Genomic DNA, 22,362 nt, shown 5'->3' on the forward strand with positions numbered 1-22,362 from the left:
CCTTTAGTAATAACCAACTAGTCTATCTTAGCCTATGTACTAAGCTTAGCAACTACTACAAAAATGAGCCTCACAATACAAAGCTCTACGTTGCTCAATATAACGAGTCAAAGCGCATCGATTCTTTGAACTGGCTGGGTATCAAAGTCATTGGCAAACCACTTTCCCTTGATATTTCCTGGGCAATATGCGAGTTAAACACCGAGTGGAACCTTTGAACGCCCACACTGAAGTGGTATATATACAAATATACAAATTTGTATGCACAGTGAATGTAGAATTGGTATCAGCTCTTTAAGGTACAGATAAATTGGATATTGTTACAACTTTAGCTGAAATGATTGGTTATGCTAGCAGCATTAGTCATAGCTAGCTATGATCCTCCATTATAGCACAATACAGTATCGTACCGAACAGTTTATTGATGGTGATATGTGATACACAAAATGTATTGTATCACAGAAGTTATAGTTATATACAACACACACATGAGGTTTGTATCTGATTTGTAAACATGACACCTAAGGGCAGCAGACCCAATGGTGGAGTTGTTTACAAATCAGATACAGACCAAATGGGTGTGTTCTGACTGATTTGTGGTATGGGCGTGTGCAGATCAAAGACGTCCATTTGTAACACGGAAAGAACAATAAGCGAGGCCAATACTGGATACTGCTGAGCGCTGTGTACAATGAACGATTTTACTCATCAACAACATCTTGATGGTTAGTTCATTCATTGTTACGTAGCTAGTTTATTCATTGGTAGCACATTTCCCATGCATGAGAGCAAGTGCCAATTACTCTAGCCATTGTACTACTTTACATTGTTGTGTGTAGCTGAAGTGTCTGATATAGTTTAATTTATTGGAAAACGAGCAGGTGGTATATATATAGATAGTCACTCAGCCCAGCAGTTGTACTGCTTCCCATTCATTCAGAGAGTGCAGTGCTGTGTGTTTATTCATTCCAGAGTGATTTTATCTCCTTGCTGTATTAGCCAAATTAATTTCCTTGTATTGCGACTTCCTGTGTTGGTCTGGTGTTTGGTTTAGCTTGATGTCTTTTAACTAATTAGTGGCCAGACTGTGTGGTCAAAAGAAGGTACATAGCCATGTTACAATTATTTGTAAACCAGGTGATTTGAACACTGGCGGCAGCCTTTGATCTGCCCACGCACCATACTACAACCCTACTTGTATGTGATTTATTTATTTATTACTACTTTGTCAACTTCGCAAGCAAAGACTTTACACGGGGGAACATTTATGCAATTACAATTGATTAATTTGATTCTTAAATAGTTCAATAGAGGTAATTTCTTTGATGCTTAGGTAAGTTATTCCAGATATTACAAGCATTAGGTTCGAATGAGTGTTGATAAGCGTCTATTCTTGCAAATGGAACTAAAATATTATTCACGTGAGATCTTCTTGTGATGGTGGATTCTGCTGTTGTTGTGGTATTAGATGAAATGATGTCACTGAGTGGGACACATGTCAAGTCATGAATGATCTTAAAAAAAAAGCACAAACCGAAGTTATGTCTACGAGTTTCTAGTTGTTGCCACCCAAGTTGATGAATCATACTTGATACACTGCTAGTAGTAATTCTTTGTTGATAGACAACTACTGCTGTGGTATAAGGAAGTTTTGACTATCAATCATTTTGCCTTCATAGGCAACACTCTTTCTGTAACCCAAAATTCTCTCTAAATGACGCAGCGAAGACAATAATAGAATTTGCATCTGTATTCAAGTAAGAGTTAGTCCAACATGTAAAAACAGCAGTGTTGGGGGTAACGCGTTACTTGTGTAACGAGTTACATAATATTATTACATTTTGTGGTAACAAAGTAATATAACAAAATACGCTATAAAAACAAGTAATATAACATGAGTTACTTTTACTTACAAATGTAAGGTGTTACCTAAGTAATGGAGTTACTGTAACAAATCTAATATTACTTAGAAAATGCTATGCATAGTATGCTTTGATCTTTGGCAGATAATGAGGTCTTTAAAAACCATGAAGAAACCTGCTAGTAGAATCTAGAATGGTTAGAAACCTGCCAGGTTTCTAACTGACTTAGCTAGCAGACAGACCTCAAGCATTGCAAATCTCACTTTCGATCATTGATTTGCTATGCATGCTCTGCAAAGAATATACAGGCTAATAGCCCATAGACCAAAAGAGCTTGACCTACTCCATTCCTTTTATAAGCACACCAATGCCAATTCGATTATAAGAGCTAGACTGTAACATTGTAGGTACATTTGCTACCAAAAACGGAGAATTCTAGAAATATAATTGAGTTCTATTTAATGCCTGTCAGTGTTTCAGGCCTCTTTGCTGTACTTTAAACAGACTCCCTGCTAAAAGAACTAAATAAGTAAGCTTTCTTGTAGTATGTTCATTTGTTTCTTGTAAAAAAGTTATGTAGATTTGAAATAGTGTATACACTGGCTTTGTCACAGAAGGCTAGTGCCAAGTATTATTAAGCATTGACAACAATCTACTCACTGTTACCACTTACTTTAAACCCTTGGTAGTACTGGCTTTAACTTTATTGTCACAGTAGCTATCACTCTGTTTTTGATCCACTTGCTAGCTAAGAGAAGCAGCGATAATGTAGCTAACTACAAGCTTTAATTTGAAAACACGTTTAATTTTCTCTACTGATTGCACAACTTGTTATAACACTGAGACGATTTCGAAACGACATATAACTCAATCCCACAATGGTTCCACCTACATAGCGATATATATACAACACCTGCATTTTCTAAGTTGGTTAGGAACCATGCCCTCAGCTCCTAACCTATACGTAATTTTATTACTAAAAGTAACCAAGTTACTAATCTCGTTACTAATTCACTGAGTAACACCTAGCCACACTGAAGTAATGAACCCCAACTCGAATTAATGAATGAAGCTTATTGACCAGTTTCTTTCCCTTAAATACAATTATAACCAAGATTTCAACAAGGCAACAATGCAATCATGCCACGTGATAAGGTGGGAGTTGTACACATGACAGCATAAGGCTGTGGACACAAAGTAATATAATATGTAACATTATTATAGTTACTTTATTTTATGGGTAATATATGTAACCGTAACTAAATAGTTATAGTTGCAAGTAATAGTAATATGTATAGAGTTACCTTTATAAAGTAAATGTCACAGCACTGAAAAATTGTTTCCATATAGTAAAAAACTTAGGCAGTAAAAATTTTTAGTGAATTTGGCAAACAACATTACAATCGACAAAGTTTTATCCACCAATTATTTTTAACAATCACATGAGCAGATTAGCCATGTTGAAACAGGATGGGTATCGAAGTATCATGTGGGAATTTCCAAGTGTTCCCTTCAATTGTCGTGAGGTTCAATGCCCCACAAAAGTTCACGAAAATCATGCAAACATTGCTCTTGACATTACAAGAACCAGTAAACGGTGCTTAGCTATAGTCTCACGTGGCCAGATCTACTCTTTGTGCGGCGCTTATAAATATCAATCGCAGCTAGGTGTTTATAATTATCGATCGATAAGCGCCACATGAAGAGTGAGTCCGGCCACGCAAGACTAGCTTAGCTACACTTGTATAGTAGCTACACTCGAATGCAATGTCGCTACTCATAAGTGCATGCAAGTGATTAAAAGACTTACTAATTAAGGGGTGTGGCAGCCATTTCCATTGTGAGCCGTCATCCCTCAATGAGAGGGATAAAGAGTTGTGATCGAAACGGCTGCATGCCACATCCCTTAATTGGCGAGTTGTTAGTACTTACTCGCACTCACGTGTAGTGATGTTGCATTCGAGCAGTACAGTATATGTGATAGCTAAAAATTTCAGGTGAATCTCCATTCGCCAAAGTTCTTTTTTGTCGATTTTGCAATAGTGGGTTTTTGCCAAACTTTTTTACCACCAAAGTTTTTACCATACAGTAACCCATTAATGGTACATGGCGGTAAGGCATTGTAAATCATGCAAACAATAAAACTCTTTGCTATATACAAACCGTTTTGTGCATTTCATAGCAAGATGCACTAGTGCTAAAATGGAGACACCCATAGGACTCCTGTTTCTGGGATAGCCAGATCCTCCTAGACCAGTGCACAATTACCATACAGTATGGAAGTACTGTATATCAGGGAACATGGAGGTTTGGGATTTTCTGGCCAAAAATATCACCCAAAAACCAGTTTCACAATACCATCTGGCGCCTTGGTTAGGTATAACCAAAAGTACCTTCAGTACAACCCTACATGCTTCCAATAAATTGTTATGAAATAAATTGCTATGAATTTTGTAAACACTATTCAATGACATTTTCTACTAACTAACTACCTGATACCATCAGGCAAGCAAAACGCATTAGCAGATAAGGCTACGGGCTTGATATTTCACTATTCGACATTGCTTCATCCCAAGACATGCCTTTTGGCATACCGCAGTACATACAATGCATGCATCATGAACTTACCTTGTCTTTCTTTCTTTTTGCTGACAGCTAAAGGTGTTGATTTATGGTAGTGCAATGTCTTCCGTACGTTTGTAAATGGGAAACGTCCATATTTTCTGTAGTACATTAAACTTACATGTATTTTGTAATTTACCAATTATTTTGTAATTCATCAATTGTGCTGTTAACCACAGATTACGCACAGAAGTATCTTCTTAACTGTTTTATAGTTTGTGTGTCGTGTTTTCACACACAAATTTTCTACACAAAGCCTCATGGCTGCTCTTAATTTTCGTTTACATACAAAGGGGATATGCCTCCTTCAACTCGAGTAGATATGCTTCCTGGTAGTATACAAGGCTTGTTACTCTGTTTTTCAGTCATTATACCCCTGTTACAGCACATAGGCCAGCCCCTACTGAACTAGTTCACCTGGTTTCAGTCACCAGCCACACACCCTTCAAGTAAACATAACGAAAACAGAAAGTGGAGCTTTAATACAGTATGTAAACAGCCTTTATTCATTAAATTTTCTGTAGCTCAAAGCCCGTTTGCTCATGTGGGTGTTGGACAGACATACCTCAATGCAGACACGCATTTTGGTCAAACCAATTTCAGTAAACCAGGTGTGCAACCACAGCTGGCCTTTAGCTGGTTGTGGGCATGTGCCTGGTTTAAAATTATACTGTGTGGAAAGGTGGCAGTATACTGGAAACCCATCTAATAGGAAGCATTATGAAGCAAAGCCATAATATTACCACAAAAATTTGTTTTATCACACTTACATAATAATAAGATGGTCATGCTGGTGTTAAAGCATGTGGCTTTGTTGCAAGAAGAAATTCATAGTCATTTAATGTGTAATAGTAAAGAAGACATTCACAAAAGGAAAACAGAGACTACTTCACTTTTTAAAGTAATTGATAGGTAGGATGCGCATCCAGACAAATTCTTTCTATTGATATGGTATGTGCAGGTTCACCAGTTTAAGTATGTTGCAAAAAAAGTAATACAAGGAAGTAGTAGAAAGCCTTGATCAGGTTCACAAGGGAAAAAGTAATGAAACAAGGGAGGTCACCTATACCTGCAGATATACAAGAGTGGATATTTAATCCCTAATTCAGTCACGCGGAGTGTAAACTGAAGTAGGAATTAAATATCCACTTGTACATCTGCAGGTGTAGGCAACCTTCCTTGTTTCATTACATTATTCCTGTGATTCCTGATCGAGGTTAAATTTTTTACTTGCACTTGCAAATACATAGTTACATACCTTTTATTATCATCCATAAGATGAGACCAAGTACAATCATGACACAAATTAAACCAACAATGGTACCTATCACTAGCCGTTGTGTAGTGTTGTCTGAAAATAACAAAGCAGCACAAAATGTACAGGTTGAACATGAGGAGATCTACATATGAGCAGTAGAATGTACACTGTGTAGTTAATACATGGTGGGGAATCATAATGGTTTTTCACTAAACTGTCAACCAAAAATTCACATTTATACAACACAGTATGACTGGCCATGGCAGTATTGGTTGCGTATGACCAAGCCCCATATATGTATATGCTACATATCCAAAACACTTGTGAATAAGTATTGAACTTTTTATGTTTAAGCAAATCTCCTACTTGCCAGTAACAATCTCATTAGGCCATGCTTGAATTTTTGTCTATTATACTTTTGAGCAGCACTCAAAAATTAAGCCTATTATGCTCAATATTATGCTTAAACCAGATGTATGTCCACTAGTGATGTGCGATATATCGAAAAAATATCGATTTTGCGATAATTTTGTCGATATCGTTATCGTATCGATTTTTGATACTGCTTTAGCAGATTTCGATATTTATCGAAAAGGTAATAATTTGCGATAATTATCGAAATATCGAAGACTATTTTGATAAATCTACAGCATTTAGTGTGTGATTGCGCAATCACGCTAGAAATGAAGGTTGGTTCTGTACTATCTAGCCACTTTAAAAACTTGTCTGCCAGTTTTCTAGGCTTATTATTAGTTTTATGCAATGGTTTGTGTGCAAATTGTATTTCAAGCATATTTATAAATATCGGCCGCCCACGCAATTACATCACCCACACAATTAAAAATTATCGAAAATCGTATCAAAATTTCGATATTTACCCCAATATCGTATTGATATAATATCGAAATAAAAATCCTGATATCGCACACCACTAATGTCCACAAGAAGGCCAGCTGTGGACACATGCCTGGTTTACTGAAATAGATTTTTGTAAAAGTGAGTGAGTATGAGCGTGCGAGTGTGTGTGTGTGTGTGTGTGTGTGTGTGTGTGTGTGTGTGTGTGTGTGTGTGTGTGTGTGTGTATGTGTGTGTGTGTACTGGTACATTCTAATAAAACCCTTGCATAATTTTTAGTATTAATGTTAGTGTTATGATTGAGGATTGGAGGCTGTACAATCCTATAAACATAGGTGTAATATTATACAGTGTAAATAAAATTTAGCATTCCAATAAGAGTCAAGTAAGTTTATAAAAAAATTAACAGATGGCTTTCAAAAACATTTACAGATGAGGATTCAACTATGTAAGCAAGTAAACTGTTTCAGTTAAGAAATTTATCCAGTTGAAATGTCTCACCTGCGGCTTAACTGATGTTTATCCAGTAACTATAGTTTGTTCCGTGTTCTACTTTATCTGTGAGACCATTTAATACCAGTGGCTTGGGCCATCATTATTATATGTGACCTAATTTTAGAAAACCGTCGATATCCGCACAATTTTCAATATGCATTTTATTTGTTCTTTGTTTTCTACAGGGACAGAGGAGTGGACTAGCCAAGTTTCAGCTTCCTAAGTTAAGCATCGTTGGAAATACAGCACTAGACACTTCTCAGCCGGACGAGCAAATAGTTTGATATGTACAGAAGCTATCGAGAAAAGAATCTACAGGCGCTTACATAAACCATCATAACTTACTGATACAATGACGTACGGAATTGAATCTTGGCTAATTGTGTTCGCCATGAATTTTTGCATCCACCAAGATATAGTTTTCCCCCAGGCATGCTTCTTTGTTCGAAAAGGAAGGCACATTCACTGAAAAACGATCGTCGGTAAATTCTTTCGTCACCGCGACGTAAGCAAACGTCTGTAACTTTGCAATCTTTTCGTGTATGGAGATGAAACAAAGATTTTTGTACTCCCTATGGACAGGCGAACATGATGATGCCCAGGATGTATCCATTGGCAGCTGAATTCGCCCACAAGTGAGGTGATAAAAACTTGCATAATTTTTTTTCTGGAGCTTGCGTCTTTTACCCATAGTTTTTAAATGTGTTTTATTACAAAAGTACTGTTGTGCGTATATCAACAGTTTTCCAAAATTCGGTCACATATTGCTTGGTTCCCATCATCCAATGGAACAAAAACTGATGTAGTGGGAGGTGATTGCATCAATGTTTAGTTAGCCACACCAAATCATTTGATTATAGATCACATGAATTCATGATAGAAGGAGGCACAGAGTGACTAAGTTTTGAGGTAAATACCAAGTAAATGCATTAGCTGTACATATAAACATAGCAGAAGGGAGGAAGTCCCTCCAATCTTGTTTAACTAGGTGCATGGGTATACAGTCCTGGCAGCCTTCAAGATCAAGATACTCTAATAGTGCGGTTAGAGACTGAAATAACAAGAGTCAAGTGTATGATAGGAAACAAGGAATTAAACAATGATGGATTTATTGTTCTCTCTATAGCAAGTGCTACGCCACAAGAAGCCATACAAATACACACAACTTTATCGTGGCCCAGTTATAGTACCTTCAAAGAAAAGTTGCTGTACCAGCCTTCTTAACAAGCCATTGTAATTTATGTTAAGCTTCATGGGAGTGCACATTAAAAATGTTTGTGGCCATCTAATTGCCAAACCACAACTAATACAGGTATAGTAATGCAGATATCAGATCAGATATCGGCTTCTTTTTGTGATATCAATATTGGATATCAGTTCATATCGGCACACTTCTATTGCTTTTATACGATTGCTATGATGTAAAATTTCTCCTTACACTAGTGTCATTCAAAATTTCATAGCTTTGCTCTTAGTAATATGTGACCAGATCTGCGAAAAAGGGACATAATCGCACAGCCTAAATTTACAGTATAAAGTATTGAATACATTGGGTGAAATAATTGCGTATTATTGAAAAATTCCGTAAATTTTTTTTAACTCCTCTTTTTTAGTGAAGGAAGGGACTAACAATCAAAACCTGGATATCAACTTATTCGCCTGCTCAAGAGGAGTTGGAAAATCTTTGTTTTGTTGCAGTAAACCCAAGGACATGTAAGTTATCAGTGTTTGTTTACGTCATGTCGAAGCGATCGTACGCGATCGATTTTTCTTCACGGATTGCGCCTTTGTATGCAGTGAAGAAGGGCGAGTAAAGGAAAAACTTACTCAGTAATTGATCCCCCTGTTCATGGCGAACACGATGGTGAAAAGTTTAGCTCCATACCTCAATCCGTTGGTAAGTTACAACCATTTTTGTAAGCACCTGTAATTTATTTTCCCTATACTTGCTGTACAAATCGATTTTTCTGTTGTTGCTACTTTGTAGGGCTGTAGCTCCCAAAGCTATTGGCATATGAAGCTGAAACCTTGCCAGAGGGTACACTTGGCTAAGTAGATTATAAATATTTAATAAACAGGAATTCGAAAAAATGCGATTGTTTTCGCAGATCCAGTCACATATAACATGGTGTACTCAAGTGTGCATCTACATAAATTCATAAGGATTTTAAAAATGGCAGCTATGTTTGAATTTCAGTCCTTTACTGAGTTAACTTTTGTTCATAGCAATGATGAGCTCCTGTATACACATAGCAATCCACTAATATACACATACCTTTACTACCAGACACCCCAGTTGTAGTAGGTAATATTGTAGTGTTGGAAGCTACACAAAGACAGGTTGATCACAACATAATATAATAATACCAGTTTGTCCTCTAATGACAACAAATTTATCAAAACACACACACACACACACACTGCACACACACACTGCACACACACACTGCACACTGCACACACACACACACACACACACACACACACACACACACACACACACACACTACACACACTACACACACTACACACACACATGCATCACAAATGTAATAGGATATGTGAATTTCAATTGTGGTTAACAAGGCTTTAATTGAGGTTCAAGTAACAACACAGGCATACAGTAAGCACATTAGTGTTGAATATACAAACAAGTATAAGAAAAAATTAGGAATTTTAAATTAGAGTAGGGATAGTGTATAGTGCTGCAATGAAAAGTACTGAAACAAGCTGGATCAGAGTAGTACGTAATGTCCAAATACTGTAAAACAATAAGAAGTGAATATTCCTACTGTGCATTATACTTGTTTGTGAAGTATTTTTGAAAGCTCATGACTACTAAATCACTTGCTTTTCACAAAACCAATTGCAATATTTACAAAAGCCTACAGACAACAATGTACGTGGATCCATGCATACCTACAGACTGATGAATGGGCGTGGCTACCACATGTCTACAGAGAGTAATTTATGTAAGTGGGTGTGGCTCACAAAAGAAGCAGCCACATTTTAGAGAGGTCAGCTGTGTCTTCCCGGGATTTTTCCAAATGTTTATAGTAGCATGCTCTAGATGGTCAACTGTATTTTTACGAGATTTCTCCACATCTTTGTCATATGATGCTTTGGTGCTTTCAACGGATTTCATATGTGAACCTGTCACATGTTTGTAATATTCATCAAGATGGCACTGTGATCTGTCTTCAATGCTATAGTTTTCCTTTTATTTAAGAGTATGTCATCTTTGTGAACTTCATAACAGGCCTTATTTTTACTTTTCCTTCTATTTCTCTGTGCCACTTCCTTTGAAGGCATTATCGCTCTGAGTATTACCTCACAAAAAACATACAAAGCAATAATGACTATAAAACCCTTCAATTGTATTTTTTCACACACAATTATGTAACAACAGGTTTAGCAAGACTAATACTGTAATAGCGAAGAATGTATTAGTCGCAAAGAAATGCATTTAGAAACACAAGCAGTTAAACCTATCTGCTTAACTTTGCTAACACCAAACACACTAATACTAAACAAGATGTCTTACACGTGTATTTTGTCAATGACGTACGATAGGTCCTGTATAAACCAAAATTAATGTCAAAATCACAAACATATTCTTAAAGTTTAGTGCGATAACACATGTATTCCAATATATTACTACGTAATGTAACGGTATGGAAGCCCTACTGGTGAGCGATGGCCACAATAAAGAAGGATCAAAGGAAAATCAGTAAGACAATAGTGCATACATTGTAGGATATTTAAAATACTAAAGGTTTCATCTCCATGAAATTCTAAGCATTTTCGTGAAAGAAGTAAGGCTGTAGCTGTAGCCAATTTTTCTGCTACGCTTGACTGAATGCATCAGGCAGGCAGGCAGTGAGTGAGGCAGTAGAAAATTTGCAAAAAAAATTTTTTTTTGAAATTTTCGTAGCACCTGGTCAAAAATGCTTTGGGTCGTTTTGAAGACATGTTTGGGCTTGATTATACCTGACCAATAAGAACTGTCACCACATACAAAAACATTTTGCTAATGAAATGCACATGGGTGCCATTCTTTAGGCCCATAACAATATATTCCTATAGCTAGCTGAACTACTCATCACTATCACTTATCCCTATATAACTCTTGATCAGTGTAGTTCACTTAAAAAGTAGATATTTTGGGAAAACCGTCAATCTATGCACTAAAGTATGGTACTGCTCAAATGCAGCATCATGTCACGAGAGTGCAAGCAATTAAAAAACTTGTTAATTAAAGGGCGTGGTATCCATTTTGCTCACAACTACTGTAAAGTCGGGTTATTAAATGCATTCGCTTATAAATTTCGTAGAAAACTATTTGTATAAATCATGCTATCTGTTAGGCACATTCGCCTAATAAATAATTATGGTGAGTGTAACATAAAATCTCTAGAGTAGTTAATCTGATATATGACTCCATTTCTGGGTGAAATCCTTCATGATGAATGAGATTATCACTCAAGGGAGACGTAAGCGCTTGAGGAAACATTAACTTTCCTATGGATATATATACTTAAAATTGACAAGGAGAAAACATCCTGACCGCCTGGCAGACTCCTGTAAGCATTTGAGCGTTAATCGGATGGCTGCGGGTTCGAGGCTGCCCAGGTCCAGTCATGGATTTTTTCTACCTTTCTCCACCTTTTCAAACACACTTTATGTAACAACTTTGAACAGGCTGTAGGACCAGGTGTCCTACAGACCTTGTAAAGTCTTAATAAAATAAAAACATTTCATTGCATTTTTGCCGTGTACGCTTATCATCCATGGTTAATTACAAGAAATGTGTATGCACTTAACAAATAACATGCGCTTAATAGATACATGCGCTTAACAACCCGACTCTACGGTATTCAAAAACTCACTAATAAACGGCATGGTACTCTTTCATTAGCAAGTTTTTTTTAATTGTCACAAGACAATGTTGCGTCAGGTGCTTACAGAAACCATCATAACTTACTGATACAATGGTATATGGCAATAATCTTGGCTCATTGTGTTCGCCATGAATTTGTGAATCCACTAAGGTAGAGGTTTAGCTCAAAGTATGCTACTGTGTTTGAGAAGGAAGGCAAATTGACTGAAGAAAGGTTGTTAGTAAATTATTTCATCCCCACAACATAAACAAATTTCTGTAACTCAGAAGCCCACCTGTGTATGGGCATGGAACAAGGATTTTTGAACAGCCCAGGATTATTCCATTGGAGTGTTAATTCACCCATCATAGACGCAATAGCATTTTTTTCTGGAATTTGCATTTTTTACCCATTGCATTAAAATGTCTTTATTACGAAGTACACGTACGTACTTTTGCAATTTTAAAAAGGAATTGCTGGTACAAACTTAAGTGCCCAAGTAGTATACAGGCACTTCACTCCAAAAACTGTTTACTTTATTCATGCACACTACAAACCACAATGTTCACACATGACACCATCACGTACCTGTTTTAGGCCCTGTTATACCTTCAGGAGAACTTTTTTTGTCATTAAAAATAACATCACTGCTAACGTTTGGCGATGTAAGCACTAGATAATAATAAATAATTAAAGAACATTAATGTAAAAACACTATAGGCGGGTTGCCTATCTAGGGCGTGTCCCTTGTGTAATGCGAGCAAACGTGACTTTCCGTTTTACGCATGATTACAATGTTGGTCAAGAAGTCAACAAAAAATCTATTTTTTTAAATAGTTTGACAAACGTTTTTGATTCTTCAAAGGTACAAGGTGAGTTAAAATCATCCAGTCTATCATTCTAAGTAGTAGCAAAGTCTTACAAAGAATGTTTTCAGCGAGTTTTAACGCTTTCCAAAAACCCGAGATTGAGAGAAATCATCTTCTCGTTCAGTCTTCACCTTACACGCTGGATATGTTATAGCTCGAACCTTTCTCCATAACATACTTTCTGTTCTGAAGGCTGGCTAACTCCTGCTTGCTAAAGTTAACTGAAACATTCATTTTCTCCATTAGTCGTAATACATTTTTGACTTAGTGAACTTGGAAAGTATGTGGAAAATTTACGGTAAAACGGCCACACCTTAAAAAGGCAACCCATCTATATATTTGTCCATAGTGTAATGTGTTATTCACTTGCTCAAATAAATAGTACTAGTGTATCATTAAAGATGTAATGCAAACATTTGCATGATTCAAGATCACGTCATTTCAAAACACATGTTAAGTAATAGTTGTAACACACCCATGAGATTTGTATCTGATTAGTAATGGAGTGTTTACAAATCAGATACAAACCGAATGGGTGTGTTCTATCTGATTTGTGGTATGGGGTGTGCGCAGATCAAAGGCGCCCATTTGTAACACGGAAGGAGCATGAATGCAAGGCTAATATTGGCTACCGCTGAGCGCTGTGTACAAGGAATGATTTTACTCATTAATTACTGTCTTGATGGTTAGTTAATTCATTGTTAGCTAGTTATACGAGCATGAGGTTCCATCATCGATGCCAATCACTCCAGCCATTGTACAGCTTCCGAATCATTTACATGGGTGTAACTGAAGTGTCTGATATTCATTGTTGAGTGGTACAGCGCTGTAATAGTCTTGTTTATTGGCGAAGGAGCGTGTGGTAGATTACCGGGTTCAGCCCAGTGGTTGTACTGCTTCCCATTCATTCAGATGAGTGCAGCATTGTGTAATCATTTGTTCCAGAGCGATTTACCTCCTTGTCAGTCCTGGGCATTATTAGCCTTGCATTGTGACTTCCTGTGTTGGTTTGGTGTTTGGTTTCGTTTGAAGTCTATGAACTAATTAGTGGCCAGACTGTGTAGCAAAAGGAGGTACTTATCCATGCTATAATTATTTGTAAACTGGTTTACAACTGATTTGTAACACTGGTGGCAGCCTTTGATCTGCCCACGCACCATACATGTAATACAAAGTATCTGGTACAGCATTTGCATGCTATCATTCAACAGCTAGTGCATTATTTACAGAAAGAACAATGAAACACGTTTTGTGCATTCGTAATTTGTAGTCCTTTGCTTAAAGGAAGCAATGGAGCTGCCTATTAGGTTGACATCCTTAAAGCAATTCCATTAAATACACATATGTACATATACGTAGATACTCACCATTTATTACCAGTAAGTGATGCCTTGCTTTTAGCATGGTTTTTGAGATAAAGGCATTACAAGAATAATTCCCAGTGTTATTTGGCATTGCAGTGAAAACAATTTCACTAGCGTTGATAGTTTCTCCTAATGGAGTGGTTATATGAATATCAGGATTGAGATCCCCCTCTACAGCTATGGAGCAGTTGATGGAGATATTAGTTCCAATAACAGCTTGAGATGGTCCATACATGATGATCTCTGGATCTAGTAGAAGTAATAAAATGCATTGCTAGTCTCTCTCTATATACACGGCTAGCTATATAGCTATACAGAATATTAAAATTCAATAGCTATAGGCATTGCCAAGCAGGAATTTACTGTGTATATAGCTACGTATATCTATCTACTATTAAAGGAACCTAATGGAGCAAATATCCCTTTGGGGATATGTTCCTATGGTATGAGTGAAAAACTAAAGAGCAGGCTCAAGTTTTCGTCACGAGAATTTTTGTAAGAAAACACATACACAAGCTACAAAACAGTCAAGGTGGTGGTCACTTATATTCCGGTCTAAAGCGCATCCTTTTATAACTCTGCTGCAAGATCATCTAGCCAAGTATGCCAAAACAAGGCAATACATCAATAGACCAGTTCATTTATAGACCTTAACAATGCAATTAGTGTTAATTGCAATTGCATATGAGGTAAAAACTGGATGCTGTGGATGCCCATAAAAAATGTACTGAAGTCATTGGGAAACAATGATAATAAAATGGTTAAATCTCCAATTTTCTGCACAATGAAGCTACATTAATTGCTTTCTTTTCATGGCTGTTCGCTGTGAATATGGTAAAGGATGAGCATGTTATAGAACTGTAAAATTTAAGATTTTGCTGAAAAATGTTTTCCATGGCTGATAATAGTGAGTTTCTCCTTGAAAGCCACTCAGAACTGATTGGCAAAGCTTAGTAGCAGAGTATTCCATGGATTGCATTAAAGATAAATACTACAATTGACCTGACAGGCCAACAATGTTTAGCGAGTCAGCAAACTCATCCAATGCTTGTTTAAGTGTTGTTATTTCATATAAATACAGAAACAAGACCTGATTGCATGCTTCATCACTAGACAACGTTTTGCCAGGTGTTTTCAACTTCAAGGGTTTATAACTTTTCAATCACTACACCTAAAACCGCAGACAACTACCAACAAGTGTAGAAATCAAATGTAGTTTTCCACACTGTTTTCAAAACCTGGATATTTTCTTAATTTCTGTGCAACAAAGTTTTTTTTTTGTCTGTGGTTGTCTGTTTCCCAATGGTTCCTGTGCATTTTCAATAGCATCCAGTATTGTACAGTAGCAAATACCAGAGCAATTATTGCCTTCAATGAGCTGGTCTATTTCTATGCTATTTTGTACAGCAGTGAATTGTTGAGAGTATACAAGCATACAAAGATTTCTTTGGTATCACATTATACAAACCTTTTGGTGTATCAAAGGTAAACTCTACCATGAATCTATTCCCCAATAGTATATGCAGGGCACAATAAGCATCATTCAACCCTTTCTTAAGTAGAAACAATGCTAGCAGATTTCACAAATTTTGAAAGGGGCCAAAAGCTGCTATAACATAAAATTTACATTGAAAAGTTATAACTATTACTTAACAAAAGATAAAGTCAGTCAAATGAGTTAATCCTACCCTCTGCACAAACAAGGTCAATAGCTGCAGACTCTTTAAAGCTAAAGCGATGGTAGGAAGATCTAGAACCTCTCAAACAAGTGATGGCGGCACGAAGTAGTGAAAAACTCAGTTTACATCTTAACCAGTACAGGGTCATGCTGTAAGACTGTCCATTTTTTTCTGACAGCAGAGTGGCTATTCTCTTGTACACATTGACACTGGCAGTATATTACAAGTTTAAACACAGGTTAAACAGGGCTAAGTAACAGGTTGACGTCTGCACGTTACAATTTCAAACTGAGTTTTTGTCCTCTGACCCATATTTATATAACACTGACCACAACTTGACCAAATAGTAATATTAAGCCAAGGAAGACGTCTTTGGGATTTCAAAGATGCTTTGAGTATGTTCCTGATGATAGTGTTCTTTATTGATTTATTGTTTCTTCAGCTACAAATATAAGGCAATTGAAGGGATTAAATGATCACTAGTATATCTGCAGGTGTAGGCGACCTCCCTTGTTTCCCTACTATTTTCTATAATCCCTAATCGAACTTGATTACTTTTTTTGTTACATTATTATGACTGGTTGCCTACACCTGCAGTACACATTTAATCTCTACTTCAGTCTAAACCCAAAGAAATTAAATGTCCACTAGTATATCTGCAGGTGTGGACAACCTCCCTTGTTTCCCTACTTTTTCTATGATCCCTAATCGAACTTAGAATTCCTAATTTTACCTTGTACTTGTTTGTTTACTTTTTTGTAACATTATTGTGAATGATGAATCTCATATACCGCATCAAAAGAAAGGATGGCACCAGAGTTAATGCTTCATTTGAATGCGTGTCCCAGCTATTGACTCAAAAGTGAAATGGCTATTATGCTTCGCTATCAGCTATGTTCAGCCCACTACACAGCATTACAAATGAAGAACAGCAGGAGAAATGCCTCTGTAATCAATCTAGCCACCACAAAAAAATATCAATGATTTGCATGTCCCAACTACCAATTACTGACATGAAAGTGAAGAGGCCACTACGCTTCGCTTTCACCTATTTTCAGTCCGTTACACAGCATTACAAACAAGGACACTTTGCAATCAATCTAGTCACCATGGAAAATATGGACGATTCCTGTTTACAAACAGGAAGCTGCGCATTGCACTACCGTGAATTGATACCTTGGACTAAAAATATAACAAAAAATATATTGTTAATTATAGGTTTTGGCAACTGAATTCGTTGTGCTGGCACAAGAATTTTTCATAATTAAATTTTCTTCAAGAAAGCAACCGCTCATCACGAAGTGAGTTTGTTCACAAGTGACCACGCCAATTGCTAATGGTGTAGTACAGTTGTGAACGTTGCTGAAGAAGTTGTGGCAGAAGAATTACTACCTTATAAGCAGTTGTTTACTACAGTTGTACCTGAACAAGGTCTTGTAGCAGTTGCTACATCTTGCTTTCTCCAGCTGCCAATCTTGTAATAGACGAATTCTAATGCCAAAACGACGAATTCTAATGCCAAAGCGACAAATTCAATTGCCAACAGGATGAATTCAATTGCCAAAGTGATGAATTCAATTGCCAAAACCTGTAAAATTGAAGTAGGGACCCTAGTAATAAAAAACTAGTGAAACATGCTGTGCTACCTCTAAAACCAGGTGCCCTGTAAATACTATTCCTTGAATTAATCAACTCTTAATAAATTAACACACAGCATGCTTGTAAACTTGTTTCTTGCCTTGTCTTGCAGTACATTATAATTAAATGTATTTCATAATTATTTTGTAATTCATCAAATACATTGCCATGCATTGCTAAGGAATTATAACTCAAGCAAACCACTTAAAACCGCACAGAAGTACCTTCTACACTGTTTTATAGTTCATCTATTGCATTTTCATATGTAAATTCTCTACACAATGCCTCATGGCTGCTCTTAATTTTCATTTGCATACATGCCCCCTTTCAACTCAAAAAGATACATCATTCCTGGTGCCTTACAAGGCCTGTCATGCTGTTGTTCAGTCATTATACGCTTGTTACAGCGTGTAGAGGCTAATCTCTACTGAACTGTTTCACATAATTTCAGTGACCAGCCATACCTCCTTCAAGTAAACAGAAAGACACAATTTACCACTGTAAATAGGTTAACAGACAAGGAAGCCTCAGGTATAGTTGGTAGTGAACCCCAGTTAAATAGAACTGGAACACGCAATTGTTATTACAGGGAAACATGTTTCTACTGAGCTCTCTGCAGGGTGATTTGTTTCTAGCTATATCAGTTTCTCTTTGTTTCCAGCTGATCTCTCTCAGGATGACTTGCTTCTAGCTGATCTCTCTACAAGGTGATTTGTATTCAGTTGATCTCTCTACAGGATGATTACGTAGCTGATTTCCCTACTGAGTGAATTGTTTCTAGCTAATATCTCTACAATGTAACTTGTTTCCAGCTGAACTCTTTACAGAGTGGCCTGGTCTGTGACTTGTTTCTAGCTGAACTCTCTACAGGGTGGATTGATCAAGCTGATCTCTCTACAGGGTGATTTATTTTTGGCTGTATTGTTTCTAGCTGACCTATCTTCATGGCAACTTGCTTATAGCTGCATGAACTCTCTATACACAGTGACTTGTTTCTAGCTGATCTCTCTGCAGGGCAGCGTGTTTCTATTGAACTCTCTACATGGTGATTTGTTTCTAGCTGATATCTCTACTGTGTAACTTATTTGTAGGCATTGCAGTTGATCTTTCTATAGAGCAGCTTGTTTCTACTGAACTCTCTGCAGGGTGACTTGTTTCTAGCTGATCTTTCTATAGGGTGATTTGTTTCTAACTAATCTCTCTTTGTGTCTAGCTGATTTTTCTACAGGGTGACTTGTTTCTAGCTCTACAAGGTGATTTGTGTCTAGCTATTCTCTCTGCAGGATGATTACATAGCTGATCGCTCTACTGGATGATTTGTTTCTAGCTGATCCCTGTACAAGGTAACTTGTTTCCAGCTGAACTCTCTACAGGGTGAATTGAATTGTACATAGTTGAATTCTCTTTAGGGTGACTGGTTTCTAGCTGACCTCTTTGGAGGATGACTTGTTTCTAGCCAATTTCTCTACAGAATGACTCAATGTATCAGTAGTTTAACACTTTGCAGAGTGACTTGTTTCTAGCTGATCTCTCTACAGTGTGACTTTATTGTAGTTGAGTTCTATATAGAGTGGCTTATAACTGAGTTAAATTCTCTACAGGACATAGTTGAACACTTAATTTACTTCTCTTTATTAGGATGACTGCTCCATTAGAGTATCTCAATCTCACACTTGCCACACCAAGTTGGATATTGTGTTATAACTCTGTTGCTTTAAGTCTGATTCTTCTACACCATAGAAGGGCCTTTCTAATATGATTATTCCACCTGTACACCAATTTTCAAATGGTTCCCCTGAATGGTTTTTCTAGTAAGCATGGCAAGTGATTGTTTTTTTTAGTTGTTTTTTTTGTTCTCAATCACGTAATTGTTACACACTGTTGGTTGTTTTTTGTTTTATCTTAGTGATTTTTAACTTGATTACTTTCAAACCACCATAGGTTTGAGATATCTATTCACATACTGATTTTCGGCTTTTTTCCATAAACAGTTTACCCTATAGGAATGACAACGTACTGGCATTATTTTCTTGAATAATCGCTAATAACTCCTTGACTGTTCATCGTATTCCCGCCAAACTTGGTACCAAGATGAATTTTTATATCCCTTTTGCATGCCAATTTCAAGGCAATCGGATATGGCGTTTGCATTTTATGGCAGTTTTTGTAAGTTTGTGAAAAAAGGGTAAAATCAGATTTTTTTTAAAACAAAGAATCTAAGCCAATTTTTGAAATCACATAATATATATGCTTGAAGTGATTTCGCCCAAATTTGGTATGTGGAGTACTGACATTGGCGGACGTGTCCACAGCAAAAATCACCTTGTTTTATAAAGGAAGCACAGAGCTATGAAGGTGCGAAAATCACATTTTTTTCTTCCTGTCAATATAATCACGGTATTGCATGCCGGCTTCTTGGCCACATGACACACTACCATGTGTCTTGATTTTATCATTCTGGAGTTCTTGTAACTGGTCTGCTGACTGCAATTTACAATTTTCTATGTATACTGTTTACCACCGTGACATATTACAATATCACATGTTATAATAATATCATCCAGTCATTACTATATACTTTACCTGTAGGAGTAGGTGATGGTATGACTGAAACTGGCATTGATGATGTAGTAGCTTCATGCACAAGATCATAGCTACCTACACATATATAGTACACACACTAAAACTACTGTAATACAGGACAACACACATGTCAACATCTGATTCAGAATAATTGAGGCATTGATTTTCTGTATTACCTTTCTTAAGTAGTCTATTAGGATATTTGAAGCACTTCTGCTACTGTAAAAGGTGAAGACACCCAGTAGTACCTGTCACTGTTCAACAGGTTCACAACTAAACACAAGGCACAATGACCATACCCATTAATGATCTAGTTGGACCCTTCTACTTGTATGAGTAAAACCAAATAAGGTACAAAAATCCACACAAAACAGCCAAGCTGTGAAAAAATGGTGCAGCCTTTATAAGCTTGGGTGAAAAAGTTGTGAAATCAACAATGGCGGCCAAGAAATGGCTGCATTGATGTAAATAATATCCATGGGTGTAAGGAAAAATAGGTTCGATTAGGGAAACAAGGGTCGCCTACACCTGCAGATATATTAGAGGACATTTAATCCTTAATTAAATGTCCACTAGTATATCTGCAGGTGTAAGCGACCACTCTTGTTTCCTACTTTTTCTATGATCCCTAATCAAACTTAAAATTTCTAATATTTCCTTATACTTATTTGTTCACTTTTTTGTAACATTATGGTGAATCTGCACATACCGTATCATAAGAAAGAATGGTGCCTGAGTTTATGTTCTTGTCTGAACACGTGCCCCAACTATCAATTACTGACTGGAAAGTAAAGTAGCCATTACACTTCACTTTCACCTACAGTATGCTCAGTCCGTTACACAGTGCTACAAATGAAGAACAGTGAGAGAAGCGCCTCTCCAATCAATCCAGTCACCACTAAAAAACACGGACAATGTGTGCACTCCAATTATCAATTACTGACTTGAAAGTGAAGTGCACATTACGCTTTGCTTTCAGCTATGTGCAGCCCATTACACGCTGTTACAAGCAAACAACAGTAAAAAAAAGTGCCTCTGCAATAAATCCAGTCTCCACGAAAAATACAGATGATTCCTGTTACCAAACATAGCTGGAAAGCCATTGTGCTACTGCAACTTAACACCATGGGCTGTCAGCAAAAAGAAATGGGACACAAAGGAGGGCAAAGGTAAGTCCATGATGCGTGCATTGTACATACTGCAGTATGCCAAAAAGCACCTGTCGGGCTGACACAGTGTTGAACAGTGCATGAACCGTAGTCTTAGCTGCTATTCAGTTACGCTTACCTGAAGACATCAGGCAGTTAGTCAGTCAGTAGAAACTTCCATTGAATAAAAAAATTTTATTAAAATTTTAGCAACCTATTTGAAGCATTTAGGGTCCTACTGAATGGGTTTGGTTTTGCATAACCAATACTACCAAGGCATCAAGATAATCTTGTGAAGCTGGTTTTTGGATGATTTTTTTTGGACAGAAAAATCCCAATCTCCATGATTCCTAATATACAGTACTACCATACTGTATAATTAACATCACTGCAACTATTACTTGGCCAACACTCCTGATTTCACAACTTTTTTCACCCAAGCTTATATAGGCCGCACCATTTTTCACAGCTTGGTTTTTTAGTGTGGATTAATAATGACTAAATGTATACAACAACTGACACTTTTAACAACAATACACACATAAATACATACTTGTACTTAAATCAGAGGTTGGTGACATGGAACTAGTGTGAGTGATACCTATCACAGATACAATACAATGTAAAATACAATTTTAAAAGAGATCTGTACAATGTGATTAGTGTTGCACCGATATGCATTTTTTCACATTTGCCGATACCGATTATTTGCCTATTCCTGTAACCGAATGCTGATATTTACCGATATTCTTCAATTCTTCAGAACAGAAGAGGAGGAGCAGAAAATCACCTAAAGTTTATGTGTATAAATTGCATTTGTAATGATAATGTAATCAATGTAATCAATTGCGTAGGCAGCCGACTTATACAATGTTTTCTACAGTTTTGCTACTATCTCCTTTCATGGAAAAGGAAGCTAAGCAGTTATAAAACAGCTAAGCCAGCTTATCAAACAGTGCTTTCAATGGGACTACAGACCCTCTGTGAAGAGTGATCAACTAATTGTGTGGGCGGCTGATAAGTATACACAGCCTGCTATAGCCTTGCACCCATACTTTTGCAACAAACAAGCCAAAACAGTTAAAAAACAGTTACAGCAAACCACTTAC

The 22,362-nt window shown here is 36.9% G+C and overlaps 1 protein-coding gene across 4 annotated transcripts in view; it reads right to left on the reverse strand.

Moving 5' to 3' along the window:
* LOC136244179 (uncharacterized) overlaps nt 1-22,362 on the reverse strand; it is a 50,081-nt gene that overhangs the window by 16,937 nt on the left and 10,782 nt on the right. For 3 of the 4 annotated variants that reach the window (XM_066035714.1, XM_066035712.1, XM_066035713.1), the window contains exons 5-10: nt 21,807-21,854; nt 20,106-20,180; nt 14,209-14,454; nt 12,561-12,644; nt 9,368-9,418; nt 5,743-5,835 (exon numbers count right to left, since the gene is read on the reverse strand). In XM_066035714.1, coding sequence (XP_065891786.1) covers nt 5,743-5,835; nt 9,368-9,418; nt 12,561-12,644; nt 14,209-14,454; nt 20,106-20,180; nt 21,807-21,854 — 597 coding nt within the window. The remainder of the gene's footprint in view (nt 1-5,742; nt 5,836-9,367; nt 9,419-12,560; nt 12,645-14,208; nt 14,455-20,105; nt 20,181-21,806; nt 21,855-22,362) is intronic. The other variant, XM_066035715.1, reaches the window with a different exon arrangement.

This window comes from Dysidea avara, chromosome 14, assembly GCF_963678975.1.
Source record: "Dysidea avara chromosome 14, odDysAvar1.4, whole genome shotgun sequence".
In the NCBI taxonomy this organism is placed as follows: Eukaryota; Metazoa; Porifera; class Demospongiae; order Dictyoceratida; family Dysideidae; genus Dysidea; species Dysidea avara.